This window comes from Microcaecilia unicolor, chromosome 2 (genome assembly GCF_901765095.1).
Source record: "Microcaecilia unicolor chromosome 2, aMicUni1.1, whole genome shotgun sequence".
Classification (NCBI taxonomy): Eukaryota; Metazoa; Chordata; class Amphibia; order Gymnophiona; family Siphonopidae; genus Microcaecilia; species Microcaecilia unicolor.
In genome coordinates, this window is record NC_044032.1 from 237232757 (window position 1) to 237255732 (window position 22976).

The 22976-nt window shown below is 41.5% G+C and overlaps 1 protein-coding gene across 2 annotated transcripts in view; it reads left to right on the forward strand.

The window, feature by feature from the left end:
- The window catches only part of LOC115463376 (histone-arginine methyltransferase CARM1-like), a 220459-nt gene that overhangs the window by 133224 nt on the left and 64259 nt on the right, over positions 1-22976 (forward strand). For both annotated transcript variants that reach the window (XM_030193817.1, XM_030193818.1), the window contains exons 5-7: positions 1103-1213; positions 8603-8780; positions 12569-12659. In XM_030193817.1, the coding sequence (XP_030049677.1) occupies positions 1103-1213; positions 8603-8780; positions 12569-12659 (380 nt within the window). The remainder of the gene's footprint in view (positions 1-1102; positions 1214-8602; positions 8781-12568; positions 12660-22976) is intronic.

A 22976-nucleotide genomic window follows, 5' to 3' on the forward strand; every position in this document is an offset into this window, starting at 1 on the left:
GTAGCAAGGGGCTGTGTTTTGGGCTGGACTAGGGAGGGCCCAAAATTAGGATGTCCAACAGCGATTACTGAATGGGAAAGAAATGCCCAAGCCTAAGAGGAAGGACGTCCTACATTAGACCTGTTTCTGTCACGTCCAGGGTACAAAAAGGTGCTCTGATTTAGCAGCTCACCGCCGACCCTCCCACTCCACTTTTGATCCCCCCTCCCGCTGCCGCCGACCCTCCCCCGCCTCTTTCGATCCCCCTCCTGCCACCACCAACCATCCCCCGCCACTGCCAGGTACCTTTCCTGGCGGGGGGGGGGGGTCCCAACCCCCGCCAGCCGAAGTCGTCTTCTGTGCCAGTCTCCGGTGCCTTCACTGATCTGTTTCTGTCAGTCCTGACTCCTGATGTCCTGCGTGCACATCCTGTAGCCCCATGTAGGATGTGCTTGCAGGATGTCAGGAGTCAGGACTGACAGAAACAGATCAGCGAAGGCGCTGGAGACCGGTGCTGAAGAAGACTTCGTCTGGTGGGGATTGGGGACCCCTGCCAGCAAAAGTACCTGGCGGCGGCAATGGGGGAGGGTCAGCAGTGGGAGGGGGGGTCAAAAGTGGCGGGGGGTTGGCGGCAGGGGAAGGCAGGCTAAACTGTGCCCCCCCCCACCTCGGGCTTTGTACCCCCCTCCCGCTGAGGTCTGGCTACGCTCTGTATTGAAGTGGTGTACATTCAGGTTCAGTATATATTTTTCTGTTCCTGAAGGGCTCACGATTACAAAATAAAAGCATTAGAGTGGGATTTTGAACTTTGGTCCCTTGGTTTACCATCGCCTACTCTAACCAATAGGCTGCCCCTCTGCTCTGCAGGGACATCTGTGCAGCCATTCTTCTAAGAATGCTGCTGGTCAGATGCCCCTGCTTTTCTGCTGTTCATATGCTGGACATTCCAGTTTGTAAAAGGACTGTTCATGCTGGACCTCCTCAGCACACAGCCACCCATCTCACGTATTGAAGTTATGAGCTGGATGTCTCTATTCTGACTTGGATATTCTTTCAAAGATGCTCTTCTAAGGCTCCCTGAGACCATATTGATGATGCTCAGATTTTGTATTTTTCTTTCAAGGTTGTCCTGGATGTTGGTTGTGGATCAGGAATCCTCTCATTTTTTGCTGTCCAGGCTGGAGCTAGAAAAGTCTATGCAGTAGAAGCCAGTTCAGTTGCAAAATACGCTGAGGTGAGTGTCTTAAATTCTATTTCATGTTTGATTCAATAGTTTAATATTTTACATTTATTAACTTCATGTAGCTTTAATTTAGCTTTAATTTAGCTAGATCTTCACAAACAGACCACTAAAAATTGTTCAGGGTCTACCACACTTCCATTCCTATCTGTGTTTGTGTTCTGTGATCCTATTCCTGGCCTTTGATTTGTGAACACAGGACAGAAATACTTGTTAAGCAATTCCGCCTTATCACAATCATTTGGCACCATTGATTTTGGAGGCAAAATACACTGAACAGTGATGTAGCTAGGACTGAATGGACCCCAGGCAGAAAACATAAAATGGGCATTTACTTGCACCCACATAGGTATTATACAAAAAGCACCACTTTTGGCAAAGCCTATGGTAAAATGCCAGTGGAATTGGATGTGTCTCAACATTCATGTCTCAGATCTAGATCTCCGAATCGGGCTTTTAGTCTATCTCCACTTTCCAGGTCTCTTGAGTATATCTGGATGACAAAAAAGGCTGAGTGAATATCTTTTTCTCTTGATTTTCCTGTCCCAAATCACTGTCACTGATTATAATGGGAGCCTCTAACAATGTGCTGGCCCTCAGAGCTGGTGCAAATGAATTAGGCACTATAGCAAACCTTTCGCTTTATACTCAACTAACATTTAGGGCCCTAAATGCATACCCACCCCCAGCTTTTGGTAATTAAACTCAACAATTATGATCACCTCAATACCACCACTCTTAAACAATCCTGTAAAAATGCATAGAAATCTAAGACTAATCCCTGATGGTTGTTTGTCTTTGTGTGGCTGTAGGTATCTATTGTTTTGTGTTGGCTGTGGCTGCTCTTTGTCACCTCCCAGAAACTGTAGCCATAGGTGACTGCCTAATGGTTAAGCTTGGCTCTGAGTAATTTCTGCCTGAGAAGAGTCAACAGGTCTGAAAGCTCCGGGAGGCAAAGGTCACGTGAGCAGGTGCATAGGTAGAGAATCTATCATGGATCCTTCTACTCCACCTGAAATATTTTTGTTTCTGATTGCAATGAATATCTTTTGGATTACTAACACTGGGCAAATTTGGGGGGGGGGGGGGGAGGAGAATTTAACCCAACATATCAGATCCTCACCAGGCAAAGTCAAAACAGAAACCCAACTGTTTAATGTGTCTAAAATAACATAAACACCCTCCTTCATAACTTTTTATTTATGGTTTAGATTGATAATACATTTGGTGTGTAATAGTGAATATTGTTCCTAATACATTCACTTAGTACATATGTGATAAATGAACTATGTATGCTGTGGGCCTTTTTGCTGTGGTTGTAAGTATAGCCTTTAAGCAAACTAATTAGAGTGTGAAATGCGACAGGAAGCCAGACAGAATTTATAGGTCATGGTCTGAAACACCTTGAACTTATTTGTTCTGCATTGCAGCCAAGTCAACCACGTCTGATGTTTCTATTGGTTTTGTGCCATTCTGTGTAAAGGCACATCTTTGTAGTTAGGTAATGCCCCAGATATTTGAAGAACACCATCTGAAATTACTGTGGAAAATCTTGTAAACTGAGCCAGTAGCCACACATAATCTGGGCATTTCTGGAAAGAAAGAGGGGGGGAAAATCTGTCTGTTCTCAGATTCAGGTAATGGAAAATTGTCACAGTGTTAAATGTTTAACTTAGGATAACTGTTTCTGGTATCCCCTGTAAATCAACCCCATTAATCTGTCAGCACAATGTTATTCTTAAAAAATAAAATAAGGTCATAAAAGCAAAACAAAAAGTGAAGTCTCCTTTCCAAAATCTGTAATATATGGATGTGTTATGCAGTTCTATTCAAAACTTTAGCCAGCTATAATAAAAATCCTTAGCAGAAAGGGTTAGCCTCAATAGCACATGAATACTAGATGCAGGCATTCTGTCCCGGAAATCTGAAATGTTTATAGGCTTTTTGTGTCCGTGCACTAATTACTATGAGGTTGCACTAAAACTGCATTAACACACCTAGGTGAGCAGAAACAGTCCTCTTTCCCTCATGGCTCAGCCTCTCCTGTACCCATAAAAGTGAGCCTTGCCACCAATGGTGAGGCAGAAGTGGCAGATCACCTGGATTCCAGGAGGAAGGTAAAAGAAGAGATTTCCATCAGCATGCTCCATAGATGTCTGCTAAGGAGAAGGGCTGGCAGCCTGGCACAAAGGGAAATCTGTCAGCCCTGACTCAGTAGGGCTCCGTTTTAGTAGGATATGGATTATTGGAATGACAGGGCAGGAACATCTAACCTTGGCTGAAAAGAGGCCGAATTATTAGCATCCCTCCAAGTTCATGCTTCATGCCTCTGTGAAGATCATGGTGGCAATACTATAACTAGGGCAGCTCCAATTAGGTGTCCAGAGGGTATGTGGTAGGAGCCTATTCTATAGAAGAAAGTAGACAATTCATTTTCTTATACTGCAGAAATTAGCATAAGCAGATATCAACATATCTAACATTTGGGCACTCACGCTTTCGCCATAGAGATGGCAAAGTGTGAGCATCTAAGTGCAGCAGCAACCTGCATAAATTACAGTATGCTTTAAGCTACACACGTAAGTGGGAGCTCCGCCTATGTACTTCATCCCTGTGTGTGCTCCCCTTGCAAATATGTGCTATGTAAGTTAAACAGGAATTCACAGAATAACTTTTGGTGGCGTGCTAGCTTCTGTATATTTCTGATATTGTTTCAAGGTGGTTGTATTATTACGTTTCCATTTACTGTTTTCAAGTTTACCTCATTTATTGTATTTATGTTTATTCTTGGATATTTTACTATTGTTATGATGTTAAAATTATAAGTTTTATATTAAACTGTACCTACTGTATACCACCTTGGTTGAATCTCTTCATAAGTGCGGTTAATAAATCCCAATAAATAAATATACATGCATCAGTGTGCCCATGTACACATATAAACAAGTATTCTAAACATTTACAAAGGTAATGCTTATGTAAATGTTAACACCTACTTATAGAATTGCTCATATATGGTTTACCTGCTGTGGCCTTGTAGCCACTGCAACACCTGCCTTGTAGAATGTTCATTGTATCTGAGAGCATGCTGGTGTTGGAATACATATAGGGCAATGCTTTAGAACAATTATAACATTTCACTAGTTGCAAATTTTTGCCTTTTGTCAGGCCAAGACCCCAGTGTGGGCTTGTACTATGATCAACCCCAGAGCTGAGGATGGGAGTCCTGATGATAAGACCAGCAAGTAACGTACAGCAAGTCGAGGATCCCAAAGCCACACCCCATAGGCATTGGGGATTGACTAGCCTAGAATGGGTGGCAGAGCTGGTGGTTGGGAGGCGGGGCTAGTGCTGGGCAGACTTATACGGTCTGTGCTGGGGCTGGTGGTTGGGAGGCGGGACTAGTGCTGGGTAGACTTATACGGTCTGTGCCGGGGCTGGTGGTTGGGTGGCGGGGATAGTGCTGGGCAGACTTATATGGTCTGTGCCAGAGCTGGTGGTGGGAGGCGGGACTGGTAGTTGGGAGGCGGGGATAGTGCTGGGCAGACTTATAGGGTCTGTGCCAGAGCTGGTGGTTGGGAGGCAGGGATAGGGCTGGCCAGACTTATACGGTCTGTGCACTGAAGAGGACAGTACAAATAAAAAAGTAGCAGGTATGAATTTATCTTCTTGGGCAGACTGGATGGACCGTGCAGGTCTTTTTCTGCCGTCATCTACTATGTTTACTATGACTGGGGCTCAGTTGAAAGCGGTTACTGGGAAGCAGGAAACTATTCACATTAACCCAAAGGTTAACCTGCCCTTTTGCTATCAAACTTCCTACCTGAAGAACCTTTACTGCTGAGTTTTTTCATCAGTTTTCCAGGTCTACTTCTTTTCTAGGTCCTGCTTCTTGACTCTAGCTCCTGACCTGCAGTTCCAGCTTACTTCCAGCTCCTGATCTAGCCTTGCAGTGTGTCAGATGCCATTTTCAGATGCACAGATCTAACTCTTTGTCCAGCCCTTTAACCTGCCTGATGATTCTAGCTCAAGACCCACACCCAGGTCTAACTCTAGTTCCATTCCAGCTCTTACTACCTGCAATTTATCAGTCTGTGCCTCTGTCTATTCAAATGCAAGCTCTGACTCCATTTCTTCTCCATGTCGTGTCATCTGTAAGCTCCAAATGTGGGCCTCTGTTGAGCAGGGCCTCTAAGCTCCTGACTCTTGAGCATTCCCTAGCCTGCGACAGGTCCTATCTGGCAGGGCCACTGAGAGGGAGGAGGCAGGGGGCAAGATTCCTCAGCCTTCACGGGGGGAGGGGTGGCCAGTGCCAGCAAGGCTTCCAGAGGTAGGCAGAAGGTTCTGCTCCCTCAGTCTGTCTCTCTCCTGCTCCTGTGTGTCGGGACCTTGGTGATTACATTACTACTACTACTACTACTATTTAGCATTTCTATAATGCTACAAGGCGTACGCAGCGCTGCACAAACATAGAAGAAAGACAGTCCCTGCTCAAAGAGCTTACAATCTAATAGACAAAAAATAAATAAAGTAAGCAAATCAAATCAATTAATGTGAACGGGAAGGAAGAGAGGAGGGTAGGTGGAGGCGAGTGGTTACAAGTGGTTACGAGTCAAAAGCAATGTTAAAGAGGTGGGCTTCAGTCTAGATTTAAAGGTGGCCAAGGATGGGGCAAGACGTAGGGGCTCAGGAAGTTTATTCCAGGCGAGACAGAAGGCGCGAAGTCTGGAGTTGGCAGTAGTGGAGAAGGGAACAGATAAGAAGGATTTATCCATGGAGCGGAGTGCACGGGAAGGGGTGTAGGGAAGGACGAGTGAGGAGAGATACTGGGGAGCAGCAGAGTGAGTACATTTATAGGTTAGTAGAAGAAGTTTGAACAGGATGTGAAAATGGATAGGGAGCCAGTGAAGGGTGTTGAGGAGAGGGGTAGTATGAGTAAAGCGACCCTGGCGGAAGACGAGACGGGCAGTAGAGTTTTGAACTGACTGGAGAGGGGAAAGGTGACTAAGTGGGAGGCCAGCAAGAAGCAGATTGCAGTAGTCTAAACGAGAGGTGACAAGGGTGTGGATGAGGGTTTTGGTAGAGTGCTCGGAAAGAAAGGGGCGGATTTTACGGATGTTGTAAAGAAAGAAATGACAGGTCTTGGCGATCTGCTGGATATGAGCAGAGAAGGAGAGAGAAGAGTCAAAGATGACCCCGAGGTTTCGAGCTGAGGTGACAGGGAGAATGAGAGAGCCATCAACAGAAATAGAAAACGGGGGTAACCCGAGTCCTAGCACACAAGAGCAGGAGAGTGACAGACCGAGGGAGGAGTAGACACAGTAAGATGCAGGGGCCATGGGCAGTGGTGGCCCGAGTGGGGGGTGGAGGCGGCAGACAGCCCAAGTGGAGAGAGGGCAACAGTGGCAGTAGCAAGTGGGGGGGGGGGGGGGTAGCAGCAGTGGCGGCCTGAGTGGAGGAGGTGGTGGCAGCCCTGCCCCATGCCCGGCTTTGTCCCTTGTTGTCTCTGCTATTTCGGCACCCATTCCTGGAGTAAATCTAGGCAGAAGATAAAATAAATGAACTCATAGTATGAATCATTTTGATGGCTTTTCAAATGAATAAACTTAGCCAATGCTTTATTTGCAAATTTCTTAACCAGGCTCTGAATGTAATAAACATTTGTTATTTGCAATAAATTTGCTTACTGGTAAGTTTCATACTGTTCATTTTAATATTTTTGGCCAAATCTAGCCACATATATTAGCAACTGTTGGCATATTTTGTGCCCAATCTCAACAAAGTCAGAGTGACCTATATACCAGAGTGATTTATTTAAGAAAGTTATGTAGTTTTCAGCATTTTTGCGTCTTGAGACATATAATGGAGTGACCTATAATCTAGAAAATACAAGTGGTTTTTTTTCCTTAATAGTATGGATGGGGTCTCTGGGTTTTGCCCAACTGGAATTACGAGGTGGAAACAGCTTATTCCCTCTTTCTCCTTCAATCTTTCAGAGGAGGAAAGAGAATCCCAGTTCCCCAAACACCCAGGGCAGGGCAGAGGTCTCTACAGCTTCTTACCCCTGCCTGGGTACTGCCTGGCTCTTTTAGCTTCAGCGTACCTGCTGGGTTAGCAGATAACAGCTACATGTAAATGCCTGAGGCTTGCTGGCTAGGGCATCAGACATGAGGGCCCTGCCTGACATGGGTCGAGGCCAGGAGCCTGGAACCAAATTCAAAGATTTGAATTCTGTTTCAGGCTTTATAACTCTGAGCAGTTCCCTCCAATAACTATCTTCTCCTCTACTCTAAATACTGGATATTAAAGGCATTCTTACTTTCTAGAGTTAGAATGAGCATTTAGGGATCACCAAAGCACTACTCTTCCCCGGTGATGTCTCTGAATATACAATTTACACTGCTATTGGTTGAGGCTTTGGAATTTTTTCTGTATACTAACCCCATATTCTACAAAGTTGCACACCCAACTTTGTGACTACCATGCAAAGTCACACGCACAAGTTATAGACTAGGGGTAGTTGTGCACATAATTTAATTAGCTAGTGAGCTGTCAATTGGCATTAACAACCAATTATTGGCAGTAATTAATACTTACATTAATTAATACCTCCATTGCCCCTGGTACAAAAATAAGTACCTGAATATATGTAAACTGCTTTGAATGTAGTTGCAAAAACAGGACCCATTTTCTCTTACATGACTGCAGACCCCATGTTACTCTTTCATCTGTAGTTTGTCAGGAAGCACCAGGGAAGAAACAGAAATCTGTGCAAAATTAGGTTTTTTTTGGGTGCTCCATATTAGAAATAATGTTGAAAGGACCCTACTTGTTATCCCAAAGTTGCTTCCATCTCTGACATAAGTTACCTTATTCCTTGGTTTTTTTTAAATGACAATTAACCTGCTTATTTCTTTTGTCTAAAGAATCTCCCTCTGAAGACATAAGATATAAGCATTGCCAGTATCCTGCTTTTAACAGTGGCCAATCCAGGACACAAGTACTGGTAGAATCTCAAAAAGTAGCAAGATTCCTTGCTACTTACCCAAGAGATAAATAGTGGCTTTCCCCAGATCTACCTTAATAACTGTTTACCTCCAGGAATTTATCCAAACCTTTTTTTAAAACCCTGCTATTCTAACTGCTTTTACCACATCCTCTGGCAATGAGTTCCAGAGCTTAACTATACATTGAGTAGAAAAATATTTTCTCCCATTTGTTTTAAAAATATTGCTAGGTCGAGGTCAAAGTCTATTTATACTATAGTATGTAACTTCATAGAGTGTCTCTTAATCCTTGTACAGATCCAGATGATAGCATGGACACATTATGCCATTTAGCATGTTTGTACAAAATAAAAATAAAGTTCTTTTCTCTCCACAGATACTTGTACTTAACAACAAACTTTCAAATAAGATCATAGTAATGTCAGGAAAAATTGAGGAGATCCTTCTGCCTGAGCAAGTAGATGTTATCATTTCAGAGCCTATGGGGTATATGCTGTTCAATGAGCGAATGCTGGAGAGCTACCTCCATGCCAAGAAATGGCTAAAGACAAATGGTGAGTCTATTGGCACAGCTGTGCAAGTGCAAACTAGGACATATGATCACTCATTTAAACCAAAGTCAACAGCACATTGATTGAAAAAAGAGTTAAGCAATGTGTAGGCAGCCTAACCGTGTGCTCATAATTTCCTATAACCAGAATACACTCGAAACATTGAAAGCTCTCAAGGTTTTTGTTGCAGTTCACAGGTAGACTCTGTGGCTAGGGTTAGGAATTCAATGTTATATTTACATAATTTTGCCTTTATTTGTAAATGACCTACAATGCACAGAAGGGCTATTTTGATTGAAAATTGTAGTTTTACATATTGCCTTAAAATAAAGTAGTTTTTTCCTTTGTTGTGTGACTTACCTGCCTTCCTTCTGATGTTTCATTATGTCTTTCTGTTCGCCATTTCATTACTCCCTTTTATTTTTTAGTTCTTTTTATTTTACTTTCTTCTCTCTCATCTATCTGTCTGTTATCCCATTCCTTACTCCCCTTCCATAGGCCACTCATATTCTATGTACTTTGATTTCTCAAGTCTATTCTTTTGTCCCTTCTCTCTTTCTTCTAGTCTTTCGTTACGTTGTTTACTCTTGTGCCTGCTATCTGCTTTATGGTATTATCCCTCTTTTCTTTCCATGATTTTCTCTTCTCTGCCATTTCTTTTCGTGACTCCCATGCTTCAGCCATACCTACTTCCCTTTAACCCTCTTATTCCCCTCCCTGCATTCCCCTACTTTCCATCCAGTTGCCTTCACCACCCTTTTCATCCTCTCTCCCCTGGTCATTTCTTCCTGTCCTTTCAAGCTTTTGGTATCCTTTTATCAGCTTTTCAGTCATTGCTCTCTTCCTTTAGCTCAACCCTAGATGCCGGCATTCTTTTCAGCTACAACCTCCTCATCCCCATCTACTGACCTTTTCTCCATCTCACCAAACAGTTGGCATTCTTCTCACCTATTTGCCCAGCTGCTAGCCCCCTTCTCTTTCCAGTGACCCATTATTCCATTTCTGATATGGGTCAATCTGTACTGAGTTTAGCCAGTAATAGAAAAACAAGTTACTTTCATCAGTAATAAGAAGTTAAGACTTGGGTTTATGTGAGGACAAAGAAATAGTTTATTAAAGAAATGCATAGGATCAGATAAGGTACAAAAACATGAATGGGTCTTATTGGCTAATAAGACACATACTGTGCAGACTGACAGTGAGTATAGGGGCTTTGTAGTATGTAATTGGGACTCTGCCCCCATTAGGATGACATTCCTAATGACAAGTTTAGCTGCTGCACAATCTCCTAAGATTACTTGGCCTTTGTCATTATTCTACTTCTCTCACTGCCTTTTGAGAATGAATCCAAGATCAAACACCAGATTCATACCTCATAAGCAACCTTGAGCGACAGAATTAGGAAAATCTCCAGGGATTTTTACAGCTTCCTCCTCCCCTTGATCTGAACAAATGATAGAATAAAAGCATAAAAGACTCCATAGGATCTTGACTGTAAAATATTGGCTTATCTAATGAGAACTTTCTTTTCAATTAATTGGAGACTAGAAATACAGAGTATAATAGTAGATAAGGACCATTAAAGACCTGTCGAGTTTGCCCAGTTTAATTCCTTTGGCAATGCCTTTGTTCACAGGTGACTTTTCCATCATGTTGTCCCAATTAAAAATCCTTTCTAATCATCTCAAGCTTTCCATTACTGTGTTTGCCTTCGCAGGGCCTTTACATTAGGTGCTCCAGGCAAACCTTTAGCCTTCTACCCCTTCCCCCCTTTGTTATAGTGTATGATGCTATGGGTATTGTCTTATATTATTATGTTAATCTCTGTTCTGTTCTTATATGGTTTAACATTTTATGAGACTATTTTATGTTTTTATGGTAACTTGTTTTGGGCGAGGCCACAGAAGCAAGCTAGAAATATTTTAAATAAGTAAATAAATAGATAGACTTTCAGGCCTCTAGGACCCCTTTCAGAATTTAATAATTAAACTCAATGATTAAGATCACTCTAACATAATCCTTTCAAGAACCTTCAAATCAAATTACATAATTGGACATCATACTTTTAATTATGCATGCTTAATGAGGGTAATTCTATAAAGTGGGTGCTAACATATACATGATGATTATGCATGCAAACATCCAAATCACTATTTTGGAAACACATTTCTAAGCTGTTTTTCTGTGCAGTTTGTCAGCAGTGCATCCAAATCACAAGGGGGTGTGTCAGGGGCGTGTTGGGGGCAGGATTTGGGTGTTCCCAAACTTGGATGTTTTTCTACCATAATGGAACAAAACAGAAACGTCCAGGGCTGAAAGTTAGACATTTTGGTCTAGACCTGTTTTTATCACGACTCAGAAAAAGGTGCCCTAAATGACCAGATGACCACTGGAGAGATTAAGGCACAACCCCCCCTTACTCCCCAAGTGGTCACTGACCCTCTCCCCACCCCCCAAAGATATGAAAGAAACAGTACATATCAGCCTCTATGACAGCTTTAGATGATATGGCCAGTCCTAGTAGAGCAGCAAGCAGGTCCCTGGAGAAGCCTAGTGGTCAATGCAGTGCAGTGGGGACCCAGGCTTATAATCCACCCTAACTATTACACTTTTGGTGGAAAGTGTGAGCTGTCCAAATCTCACCAAAAACCTACTGTACCCACATATAGATGATGCCTGCAGGCATAAGGGCTATTGTAATAGTGTACATTGGGTACAGTAGGGGCTCCCCATACAATTTAAGGGGGTAATGGTGAGAGATGCACCTGAAACCTTTTATGTGAAGTCCACTGCATTGCTCCCTAGGGTGCCCCAATATGCTGGGATGTCTATGTGGCCAGTCTTCTAAAAATGCTGGCTCCTCCTACATCCCAGTGGCTTGAATTTGTGCATTTTTAACTTGGATGTTTTTTTTTTTTAATTGTCCAAAAAGATAGACTCACCGAGCTCAACAACGTCTACCAAATGGCCATTTTCGAAACAAAAAGATAGACGTTTTTCTGGTTCAAAAATGGCCATGTTCACTACTGGATTCTTGGATGTTTTCTGCAAAAGGTCCAAAGTCAGATTTAGACGTTATATCAAAAAAGCCCTTCCACCTCTCATAGGGGCCCTTTTACTAAGGTGCGCTTAGCCCTACTGCAGGCTTAGCGCATGGAAAAATGGTTACCGTAGCATGTGCTAAGGCATCCTGTGGTAACTTTCCATCTGTGCATGCTAACTGGGCCCTAAATATATTTTTGAAAATTTTTTATGGATCTATTCTTGTGCTAACCAGTTAGTGCAGCTACATTACCACGTTCTGATTAGCACACGCTTAACACGGGAGCCCATACCACCTCCAAAATAGGTGGCGGTAAGTACTGCTGCAGACCTTTTTTTAACAACTGTGCAGTAATGGTAACATTAGCGCACAGCCATTAATGAAATAAATGAAAAATAGGAACTTTTTTACGGCCACGGTAAAACTGGCCTTAGTACGTGGTAATGACCTGTATAAGGGCTAAGGACAGTTTTTACCGCACCTTGGTAAAAGAACCCAAAATTAGGAACCTACACTTTTGAATATTGGCCTTATACTAATTCTCAGGGAAAGTTCTCTTGCAGTCTGCAATTTATTTATTTTGTTTATTTAATTTATAGCCCACTTTTCCCCAAATTGTTCAAGGTGGGTTTCAGCAATAATGACCACAGCTCGAGGCCTTCCATTCTTTGGTTGTCTTCCTCTCTCTCCTGGGATGCTTTATAACAGTTGCCTCAGTCGTAATATGTAATTTTGTTTTGGATTTTAGGAATGATGTTTCCAACATTCAGTGACATCCACATTGCTCCATTCTCTGATGAGCAGCTCTACATGGAACACTATACCAGAGCCAATTTTTGGTAATGTTTGATGAATAATGTTTTGTCTTTAAATATGTGTAAACGTTAGTGAAGCATTAAGAAAAAAATGATTAATCTGAATCTGAAATGGTGAGGAAATAAAAATAGGGGCCCTTTTACTACATTGTTTAAAAGGTCTTCTGTGGGTCACGCTCAGGTGTCCGCGGTAAGTTTTTGACATTTGCATGCGCAAATCACACACAAAAGAATTTTGGATTTTTGTCCTTCGAGGGGGCATGTCAGGGTGGCAAAGAGTGGGCATTTCTATTTTAATCAGTTAGTGCATCTACATTACTGCATGCTAATAAAATGGGTGGCAGTAATTGCCTATGCACTAATTTTTGTTAATGGCCACACGCTAATGGCAACATTTTCGTAATGCTAAACCAAAAAATAGGGTAGAGCCCTCTGTAGTGTACATTCAATATATATAAATAAATCTTGAGAGTTCTCTAGTGGTCTGACTATAGCAAATCTATGCTACAGGAGGAAAAAGCCTCACAAAGCTCAAAAGTCACTAAAAGCAACTAGAGCAGGACTGCTTCATCATTGGCTTAAGAAGGGCTCTGATTGCTTTTAGCGACTTTTGAGCTTCGTGAGGCTTTTTCCTCCTGTAGCATAGATTTGCTATAGTCAGACCACTAGAGAACTCTCAAGATTTATTTATAAACATTAGCGCATGGCCATTAATGGAGAAAACAGAAAATCAGAAAGACAAAATTGGTCTTCAAAACTCGAAACAGTACTGTGTTTTGACAAGGATGTGCCTGCCTCAGGCATCTGATAAAATGGGAGTAAAAATGAGATTGTGCGGTTGAGTAGAAATGATGGACTTTAAAATGACCGTGCATACATGAATGATGCACTATTCAAAACACTAGTATAATGTAGCGCCAAATACTCCGGTAAAAACAGAATGTCAGGTAGAGCGTGCATTGAAATGAGAAGGAGACTGGCACATACGTTCTACCTGACATTCTGTTTATCTGAGTGTCATATCTAAATCCAAAATTCCATACACACTTCTAATCTAATATGCACAGATAAATAGTCAAGTTTATTGAGTGCATGGTAACATACAGAAATATGTTTTTCACTAGAGCTCTGAAATTCCCTCTCCCCTTAGATACTCTTAAACCATTAGCTGTCTTGCATTTCACATTCCTTATTGATGAATTCGCACACTTTCGAAACTTGCTGGCTCTAGAAACCTCTTCTCCTTGAGATCTTTATAAAACATTCATTCTCTAGACAGTTGACCCTCTAAGACTCTTGTTTTCTCCTGGGCTTTTCACTTAGCAGCTGGACGATAGCACACTTTAGTTTAGATGGTTGACCAACTACTTCAACTTCTTTCAAACAGATATTACCTAATCATTTTCAATAAGGTGGATGATACTCAGACAATGGGTGAGTCATGGTTGGCACTGAGCCTGGATATTCAATGCCGGGCCGTTTCTGGTGACTGGCATTAGAATATCTGGTTTATGTTTGGCCAGTTTCAACTTAACTGGCAAGTCAATATTTAGCGCTGGCCAGTTAAGTTGAAACTGGCCAAAGATAGGCCTGCTTTCAGCGGCCTAATCTGGCTGCCAAACGTAGCCGGCGATGTGCTGAATATTAGCTGATAGCCAGTTATATCACCCAATATAACCGGTTTTCCACTAAATACTAACGGGCAATATTCAGTTGGAATAGCTAGCTAAGTCCATTTAACTGGCCAGGAGCCATTCTTGGCTGGTTAAATGGCTTTAAATATCAGGCGGTATGACTTAAGGAAAGATTTTAAAAGACAGATGCAAAGCTCTTAATTTTATCTTGTAAAACTGGATTGCTTTTAACAATGGTAGAATTAATAGTCAACAACTTTCAGAGAAAACAGAAAAAAAAGAGATCTACCTATAAAGAAGAGAAACAACTACCAATCATAAATGTCCTCTATCCAACCAACAACACTAGATTGACTAATGTGGAAGTGGACTGCCTCAGGGATCGGTACTGGAACCGGTTTGATTTAATATATTTGAGAATAACATTACCGAATGATTAGAAGGAAAAGTTTGCATTTTGTGGATGACCCAAAAAATCCAACAATGTGGACAGAAGATGTAGAAAACACGAGAAGGGATGTTTAGAAATTATAAGAATGGTCTACGGTCTGGCAGTTAAAAGTTAATGCGAAAAAGTGCAGAGTGATGCCTTTGGAGTATAGCAATCCAAATGAGACATATGAGATAGAGTTTGAGGGACTGACAAGCACAGATCAGGAAAGAGGTGATAGTGTCTGAGGATTTGAAGGCAGTGAAACAAAGCGGTAAGGCGGTGGCTGTAGCCAGAATGATGCTGGGCTGAATAGAGAGGGTATAACCAGCTGAAGAAAGAAGTGTTAATGCCCCTATACAAGTCATTGGTGAGGCCCCACTTGCATTACTGTTGGGTTTGGAGAAATATTTTTTGTTTACTGATGGATCTTAAATGTCATCACATTAGATAAGGCTTAACTATATCAATTTTTAATGTCAGAGTCCACTCTGCTGTTTTAGTTATTTTGCCTTCTACAATTTTTGTAGCTACCCTCATGCTTTTTGCGCTGTGTAGTTTACAACTCCTCCTATGCTATTCATATATTTGTTTTATTTCCTTTCTTGTATACTCTGGGGGGACGGTGTTCCTAATTCTAGTCACCAGGATTCAGTTTGACTCGAGGCACATCTGGATGCAGTTTTTGTCTACTTGAGAAATGGTCAGGTGACAGAGTAGGCCAAGAAGTAAAAAAACATTCTCTTTGCATCTCCTGCCCTCCAGGAGTGTTTCCTTGATTCCGCTCCTCTAAAATGCACAGCTTTTACCTCATAAAGGTGGACAATTTTCAGACAGCCGATTCCCATGGGTAAAATGATTTTTACCTGCACAAATCACCTTGGCAATATCCCTTTACAAAGGAAAGGAAAGGTTGTCATTACTGTTGCACATGCAGTTTTCAGTGCTTGCTTTTGGATCATTAATTTCCCCTGCAGGTTGGCTGAAAGGAAATAAGACATATCTTTGAGAGCAACATGATCAAATTGCAAGACATAACTATAAGGTTCTACAGTGATACAGCGACATCTATTGGTCACCTGGAGTATTACATAACAGTCATGATGTAGCTCCACACAGATGAACTATGAGTAATAGAAACTGCACTTAATCGTGGCAGCAGTGTTCAAACAGACTGCGTAGTTGCAATGTTAGTTCTTCTAGCATGTGTATTTTACACTAAAGTCATCCATGCACTTATGCAGGTGATTGGGGAGAAAGGAGACAAAATACTACTTTGAAAACTGAATGCACACATTCTATAATAGGACACCTGTGCCCAAATAGTAAAAAGATGCCTATTTTAGAAAAGCAACCTAGCACCTATGTGCATTTCTAAAATAGGCTCCCAGGACCAGCCCCAATAGACCACAAATGCAGATGCACAAATTTAGAGCTGTTCTGAAGACAGTGTAAGGGTATGTAAGCAGTCTATGCACATACCCAAGTATTTTATGAAATAAGCTTGTACATTACAACTCTTCCTCCATGCCACCCAAACTATGCCTTTAGGAATGTCTATGCACATCATACATAGGGGTCCTTTTACAAAGCTGCAGTAGAAAGTGGCCTCAGCATGTCCTTATGCAGGTCTTTCTCACACACTAAGGTTATTTCTACCACAGCCAGAAAATGGATCATTTTCCATTTTCCAAACTAACAACCATGTGCTACTGTTAAAATCAAAATATGGAGCAAAAATCCACCTCAAAAGGTAAACCTCCAAAACAATCCAGAAGTGGAAAATATAAATCCCTTCTTTTCAGCAAAAGCTCAGTTTGTAATGTGAGGAGCAACAAAGAATACATAAATTTTGCATGACAATTAACAAAAATTAGCGCACGAGCCCTTACGGCCAATACACTAACTGATTTGCACAGAAATGCCCTCTCTTCAGCCCCCAGACATGCCTGCCCCCTTAGCTAAAAACTAAAAAATATTATTTAGCATGTAGGTAGCATGTGCACATTTGAAACTTACCATGAGACACCTCTGTGCACCCCACAGTAAGCCCTTTTAAGCTGTGTTAGTGCTTACCTCAGCTTAGTAAAAGCACCCCATAATAAATACGCACAGGAGCTCATTTTGAAAACAAAAAAATATCATAAGGTGGCAGAAGGAAGTTTTTCTCTCCAAAACATCGAAGTTGTGATTTTTTATGCTCCGATTTTAGACATTTTGTTCCACAGTTCATCCAAATTTCAAGGGGCATGATGGGGGTGTATGTTGGGCAGGACATGGGCAGCCCCAAAACATAAACATTTTTCTGCAATAATAGAACAAAATGAAAACATCTAGGGTCAAAATGAAAACCTTTTTGGCTAGACCTAGTTCAGTAACAACTAAGTGACCAAAAAGCACTCGTAATGACCACTGGAGGGATTAAGGCATAATCCTCCTTTCTTCCCCAGTTGTCACTGACGCCCCTCCCACCCCCCAAAGATGTGAAAGAAACAGTACAAACCAGCTTCTATGACAGCCTCAGATGTTATAGCCAGTCCTATTAGAGCAGCAAGCAGGTCCCTGGAGTAGCCTAGTGGTTAGTGCAGTGAACTATAGAGAAGGGGACCCAGGTCCTTATCTCATTCTAACTGATACACTTGTGGTGGAACGTGTGAGCCCTCCAAAATATATTAAATACCTATTGTACCTACATATAGGTCACACCTGCAAGCTTGAGAGCTATTGTAGTGGTGTACAGTAAGGTACATTAGGTATTTTTCTGCTCTTGGAAGGCGCGTTTCTGCTCTTAGAGGGCTTACCATACAATATAGGGGGTTATGGAGACCTGTGTACCCGGGGCCTTTTATGTGAAGTCTACTGCAGTGCCTCCTAGGCTGCCCCACTGCTCTGCTGGGATTTCTGTGTTGCCAGTCTACATGAAGTGATAGCCCAAAATGGTCCCAAAAGAAAAACTCATTGAGCACAAAACATCTAGGAAAAAGGTGATTTTTGAACCAAAAAGATAGATGTTTTTCAGGTTCCAAAATGGGTACATTCACCACTTAATTTTTGGACATTTTTAGCAAAATGTCCAAAATTGGACTTAGATGTTTTATTAAATGTCCATGACATTTTATAAAAGGCTTTTTTCTGCATCCACAACCATCTTTACTAAAAAAAATAATTTATAAATTTACCCCATGCTTTTTTCCTAGTAACTAAGAAGAAGTACACTATGAAATTCTCATTTTAAAAAGGTAAACACCTGAGGAAATGCTTTTCAATTGTTCTTCCCAGGTGTTAAAAAAAATGAAACATTTCCGAAAATTGCCCAGGAAAAAATATGTTCAACTGATTTGTTCTTGCTGTTTGTGCAGACACTTTCTCCGTAAAAAATAATGTATTTCAAAAATGAAAACCTCATGCAATCTAACCCTGCCTTAGGAATATCTCCACACAAATCTGGGTAAAAGTATATGTCTCATTAACCTGTATACAAGGTGGATAATTTTCAAATAGCGTTTCACTGGTGTATGTAGCCATTTACTTCAGTAAAAGCTTTTGAATACTGCCCTAATTGAAACCTTCTTAAAGGATAAAACTACCATAGGTGCTTGTCTAGCTTCTGATAATTGATCCTGTTTGTGGTTTAGTTAGGAGCGCTGCATCGTTTATATACTATTTGATTGTTCATGTCACCAAAAAACAGCTCAAAGCAAATGGCAAGTTAACAATGTAAAAATACACCGCATCTTCATTATAACACACACTGTTATAACATAACTTTGGTTACAATGCACTAGTGAATATGGCTTCCAGAACTTTTGTACGCATCTTTACAGGCCTTTTATTATAGCATGACCTTTGTCATTAGGTGCTACTGGTTCTGGGTCCGAAGTACCGTGTTATACTGAGGGAGCGGTGTATACACATAAATTAACCCATAATAAAATCCAAACCTAAAAGTGGCCTGTCTTAATCTTTTCCTAAAGAGTACATACTGTAAAATCATGCTTTTAAACATTTTTAATCAATAGAAATCAACTCAGGTCATCTCAACAAGGTTTTCTTAAAGTACCAAATAATGTTAAATTGCAAATTACCTGTAAGAGACCTTTTGGAATACAAGGTCCAAAATTGTAGAACGCTCTGCCTTTGGACCTTCATCAGATTCAGTGATGTGGAAAATATCTTGATTAGCTTTCCGATCTTACGAAGAAGGGCAACCTTCGAAAGCTAATCAAGAAATGTATTAAGTTATGTTCAATAAAAAAAGGTATCATCTTATTTTCTTTTCCATATTTTATTTTGTTTTATTTCTATTGATTACCTTTAAAAGTGGACTAACACGGCTACCACACCTCTCTACTCAAAAATTTTTTAAAATTTTCCACAACACTGAATCTGATGAAGGTCCAAAGGCAGAGCGTTCTACAATTTTGGACCTTGTATTCCAAAAGGTCTCTTACAGGTAATTTGCAATTTAACATTATTTGGTACTTTAAGAAAACCTTGTTGAGATGACCTGAGTTGTCTAATAGGCTCACAGATTTTTAATAATTCCTGTAAGTCTAAAGGCCTCTCTAATCGTAGAGCGCAAAAAACTAAGGGGCCGTTTTACAAAGGTGCGCTGAAAAATGGCCTGTGGTAGTGTAAACACCTGTTTTGGGCGCACGCAGAATCTTTTTTTCAGTCACCTGTAAAAAATGCCTTTTTAAAATTTTTGCCAAAAATGAACGTGCGGCAAAATGAAAATTGCCGCACATCCATTTTGGGTCTAAGACCTTACCGCCAGCTATTGACCGAGCAGTAAAGTCTCACGTGGTAACCAGGCAGTAATGACCTATATGTATCAAATGTCACTTGGTGTGTGTCCGATATGCGCATCTGAAAATAAAAAATTTTCGGATGAGCGTATCTGATGCATGCCAAAAATGAAATTATCGCAAGAGCCACACGGTAGCTGGGTAGTAACTCCATTTTTGACGCGCATTGGGTGCGCAGAGACGCTTACATGGCTTCGTAAAAGGGCACCTTAACACAGTAACTTAAAGCAAATGTGCTATTCAGTAGGGCAGCAAATGAAGTTCAGATAAAAGTGGCATAACATGTCCAAAAGCTTTCTTGTTCATTAATTATCATGCTGCAATATTCTGCACTACCTGTAATCTTTTTAATTGATATCCTGGGAAGTCACAATACAACCCATTATAGTAATCAATTCTGGAAGTTATATAGGCATGTATTAAAACAGCATGATCTTTATTGAGAAGGGCGTGTAATCTATGGAGTAATCTTAGGCTCACAAAATCAGGCTGTATTATTGATGAAAACTGTTTGAGAAGTTCAAGTCTTTTGCTAACCAGGCAGGGCCGCCGAGAGGAGGGGCAAAATTCCCCGAGCCTGGGACTCCAAGGAGGGCCTGGCACCGCGGTCTCTCGCCCTCTCCTGCTGTCAGGCCGCTGGTGCCGCAGTCCCCAGTCTCCACCTACCCACCCTCTGCTCTCTTCTGTCTGCCATCCGACCACCTTCATTTAAAAAAAAAAGAAAAATTTCAAAATTGGCAGTGCAGCACCTTCTCTGTGAAAGCGGCAGATCGCCTTGGGCGGGCCTTCCCTCACTGTGCCCCGCCCTCCTCTGATGTAACTTCCTATTTCCGCGAGGGTGGGAAACAGTGAGGGAAGGCCTGCCCGAGGCAATCTGCCACTTCCATTTCAAGATATTTTTTTTTTTTAAATGAAGGTGGTCAGATGGCAGACAGAAGGGAGCTGAGGGTAGGTAGGTGGGGACTGCGGCGCAGGCGGCCTGGGAGCAGGAGAGGGAGGCAACAGCAATGGCGATTGGGGGTGGCGGGGGTGGGGCGGAGGCGATCCTTGGGGGGGGTGGGGTGGCTGGGGGCGGCCTTGCCCCAGGCCCAGCTCAGTCTCTCGGCGGCCCTGTAATAAGGCTCCCAAATTTTTAAATTCAGTCTTTTTGGCTAAAACAACATCACTTATACAAAATGGTGAAGCAAGAATTCTCTGGTGATGTGTAAACTGCATATACCCCCCAAATTCTATAAATGGCGCTAAAAATTGAGTGTGCAAATTTGGGCATGCACCCAATTTACATGCACAATTTAATTGAATAATGAGCTAATTAGCACCAAAAATTGGACCCTAACAATCAGTTAGCGGTGCTAATTGACATTCATTAAAACTTACACACTTACATTTATGCAGCTGGATCTGTGTGTAAAATTTACATGCAGATCCAAAAAGGGGGTGCAGCAATGGAAGGGTCATGGGCGCACTGGGGACATTCTCACAAATTATGCACGCTGTTATAAAATAAAGGGGTCCGCTCCTAATTTAAGGTTTCATTGTATTCCATTCTTTTGGAATACAAGGTGTTAGGGGACCGATTATATATATGGTGCGTAAAATTAATGCTCGGTAGGCAATCATACCTAAGCGTATTCTAAATACTGTGCATAAATCCACGCACAGTATTTAGAATACACTTAGGCGTAGTTAATGCGACAAGATCTACACGTATGCATTTACACCAGTGAAAAGCTGGTCTAAATCTCTGTGTGTGGATTTAGGCATACTGGCCCATATTTTATAATAATGCGCTGTTTATAGAATATCACTAAGCGCTATTTTTTTCAGCATCGATTTTTTTTTAGGCACCATTTATTAAATTTAGTCCATCATGTGGCTTCTCTAAATTCAACTTAATTTATCTTGATTTTCTACATATAGGACTGATTGCCTGGGACCCCGCTCTGAACAGGATCATACCTGGCCCTTTGTTTTCCAATCTAGGAGACCAAGGGGAAGAAATCCACACGCACACCACTAATAAATAAATAAATATAGATCAAAGGCCTTTGGGAGAGAGAAGAGGGTCACGCCTACAATCAGGCCATGCACCCACAACTGTCTCAAAATCCCTCAGGTCCTCTGTTCTTTTATTAAGAATGCATTAAGTCATAAACTAACTGGTTACATCACAAATCATGGGACACAAACTTTGAAAAATCAATGACTAGATTATATTCTGTTTACATCTGCAAGTTCAGGGGATTCAGGGTACTTTCCAAAACTTCTAGTGGTTCCAGTAAAAATCTAACATTTATAGGAATGCGGAACTATCATACATTATTTCATGCATCATCTGTATGCTTAGACATCTGCATACATCGCATTCATTTCCCTGTTCTCTTCCAAACATGTTTTTGTCAAATAACAGTTTCCTGCATCTGGTAAAGACAGCATTTACTCATTTTCCATCTTATTTACTACACTAACATTTAACCTGTAATATTCCTCTTTATGAATGGGGAGGACCATTATTTTCAAATATAACCTTAATATCATCAGGACCAAATTCTATATATGGCACCAAAAAATTGGCACCCAAACAAATGAGCACTAAACAGCACTCTGAGGGGCCCTTTTACTAAGCCACGTAAGCATCAATGTGTGGCCAACACACGTCAAAATGGAGTTACCACCCAGCTACCGCATGGCTCTTGCGGTAATTTCACTTTTGGCGCGTGCCTGATGCGCACGTCCGAAAATAATTTTTTCAGATTTGTGTATCGGACGCTCATGATGTGCATAGGTCATTACTGCCCAGTTACCACTAGGTCAATGGCTGGCAGTAAGGTCTCAGACCCAAAATGGACGCGCGGCAATTTTGATTTTGCCGTACGTCCATTTTCGGCAAAATTTTTAAAAAAGGCCTTTTTTTACAGGCGCGCTGAAAAATGGATCAGCGCACACCCAAAATCCACGCCTACACTAAAGCAAGCCATTTTTCAGCACACCATAGTAAAAGGACCTCTAAGCTGGGCACTGTTTATACAATAGCGCCTAATGCCGCAATCTAAGCCTGACTTTTAGGTTTGAGCATTTTGAGGATTTACACCAAATGAAACCTGATGTAAATTCCCTTGCCTAAATTAGGCGTGGATCAGGCATATTCTGCAGCAGTGCATGCAATTTATTGGGATGCCCTGGACCCACCCATGCCCCTCCCATGGCCAAACCCCTTTTTCAGATCCATGCACAAGAATTTATACGCACATCTTTATAGAATAGCACCTAGCAAGAGGTGTGTGTAAATTCTAATTATTGTCAATTAGCGCAGATAATTGGTTTATTACTCAAACTGTGCATGCAAATTGGGTGCACGCCCAAATTTGCATTCACCATGTTAATCGGGGGGGGGGGGGGGGGGTAGTGATTATTTGAATCTGACTTTTTCCTGTTTTTATTTATTCTGCATTAGCTTTGTGATTGATTT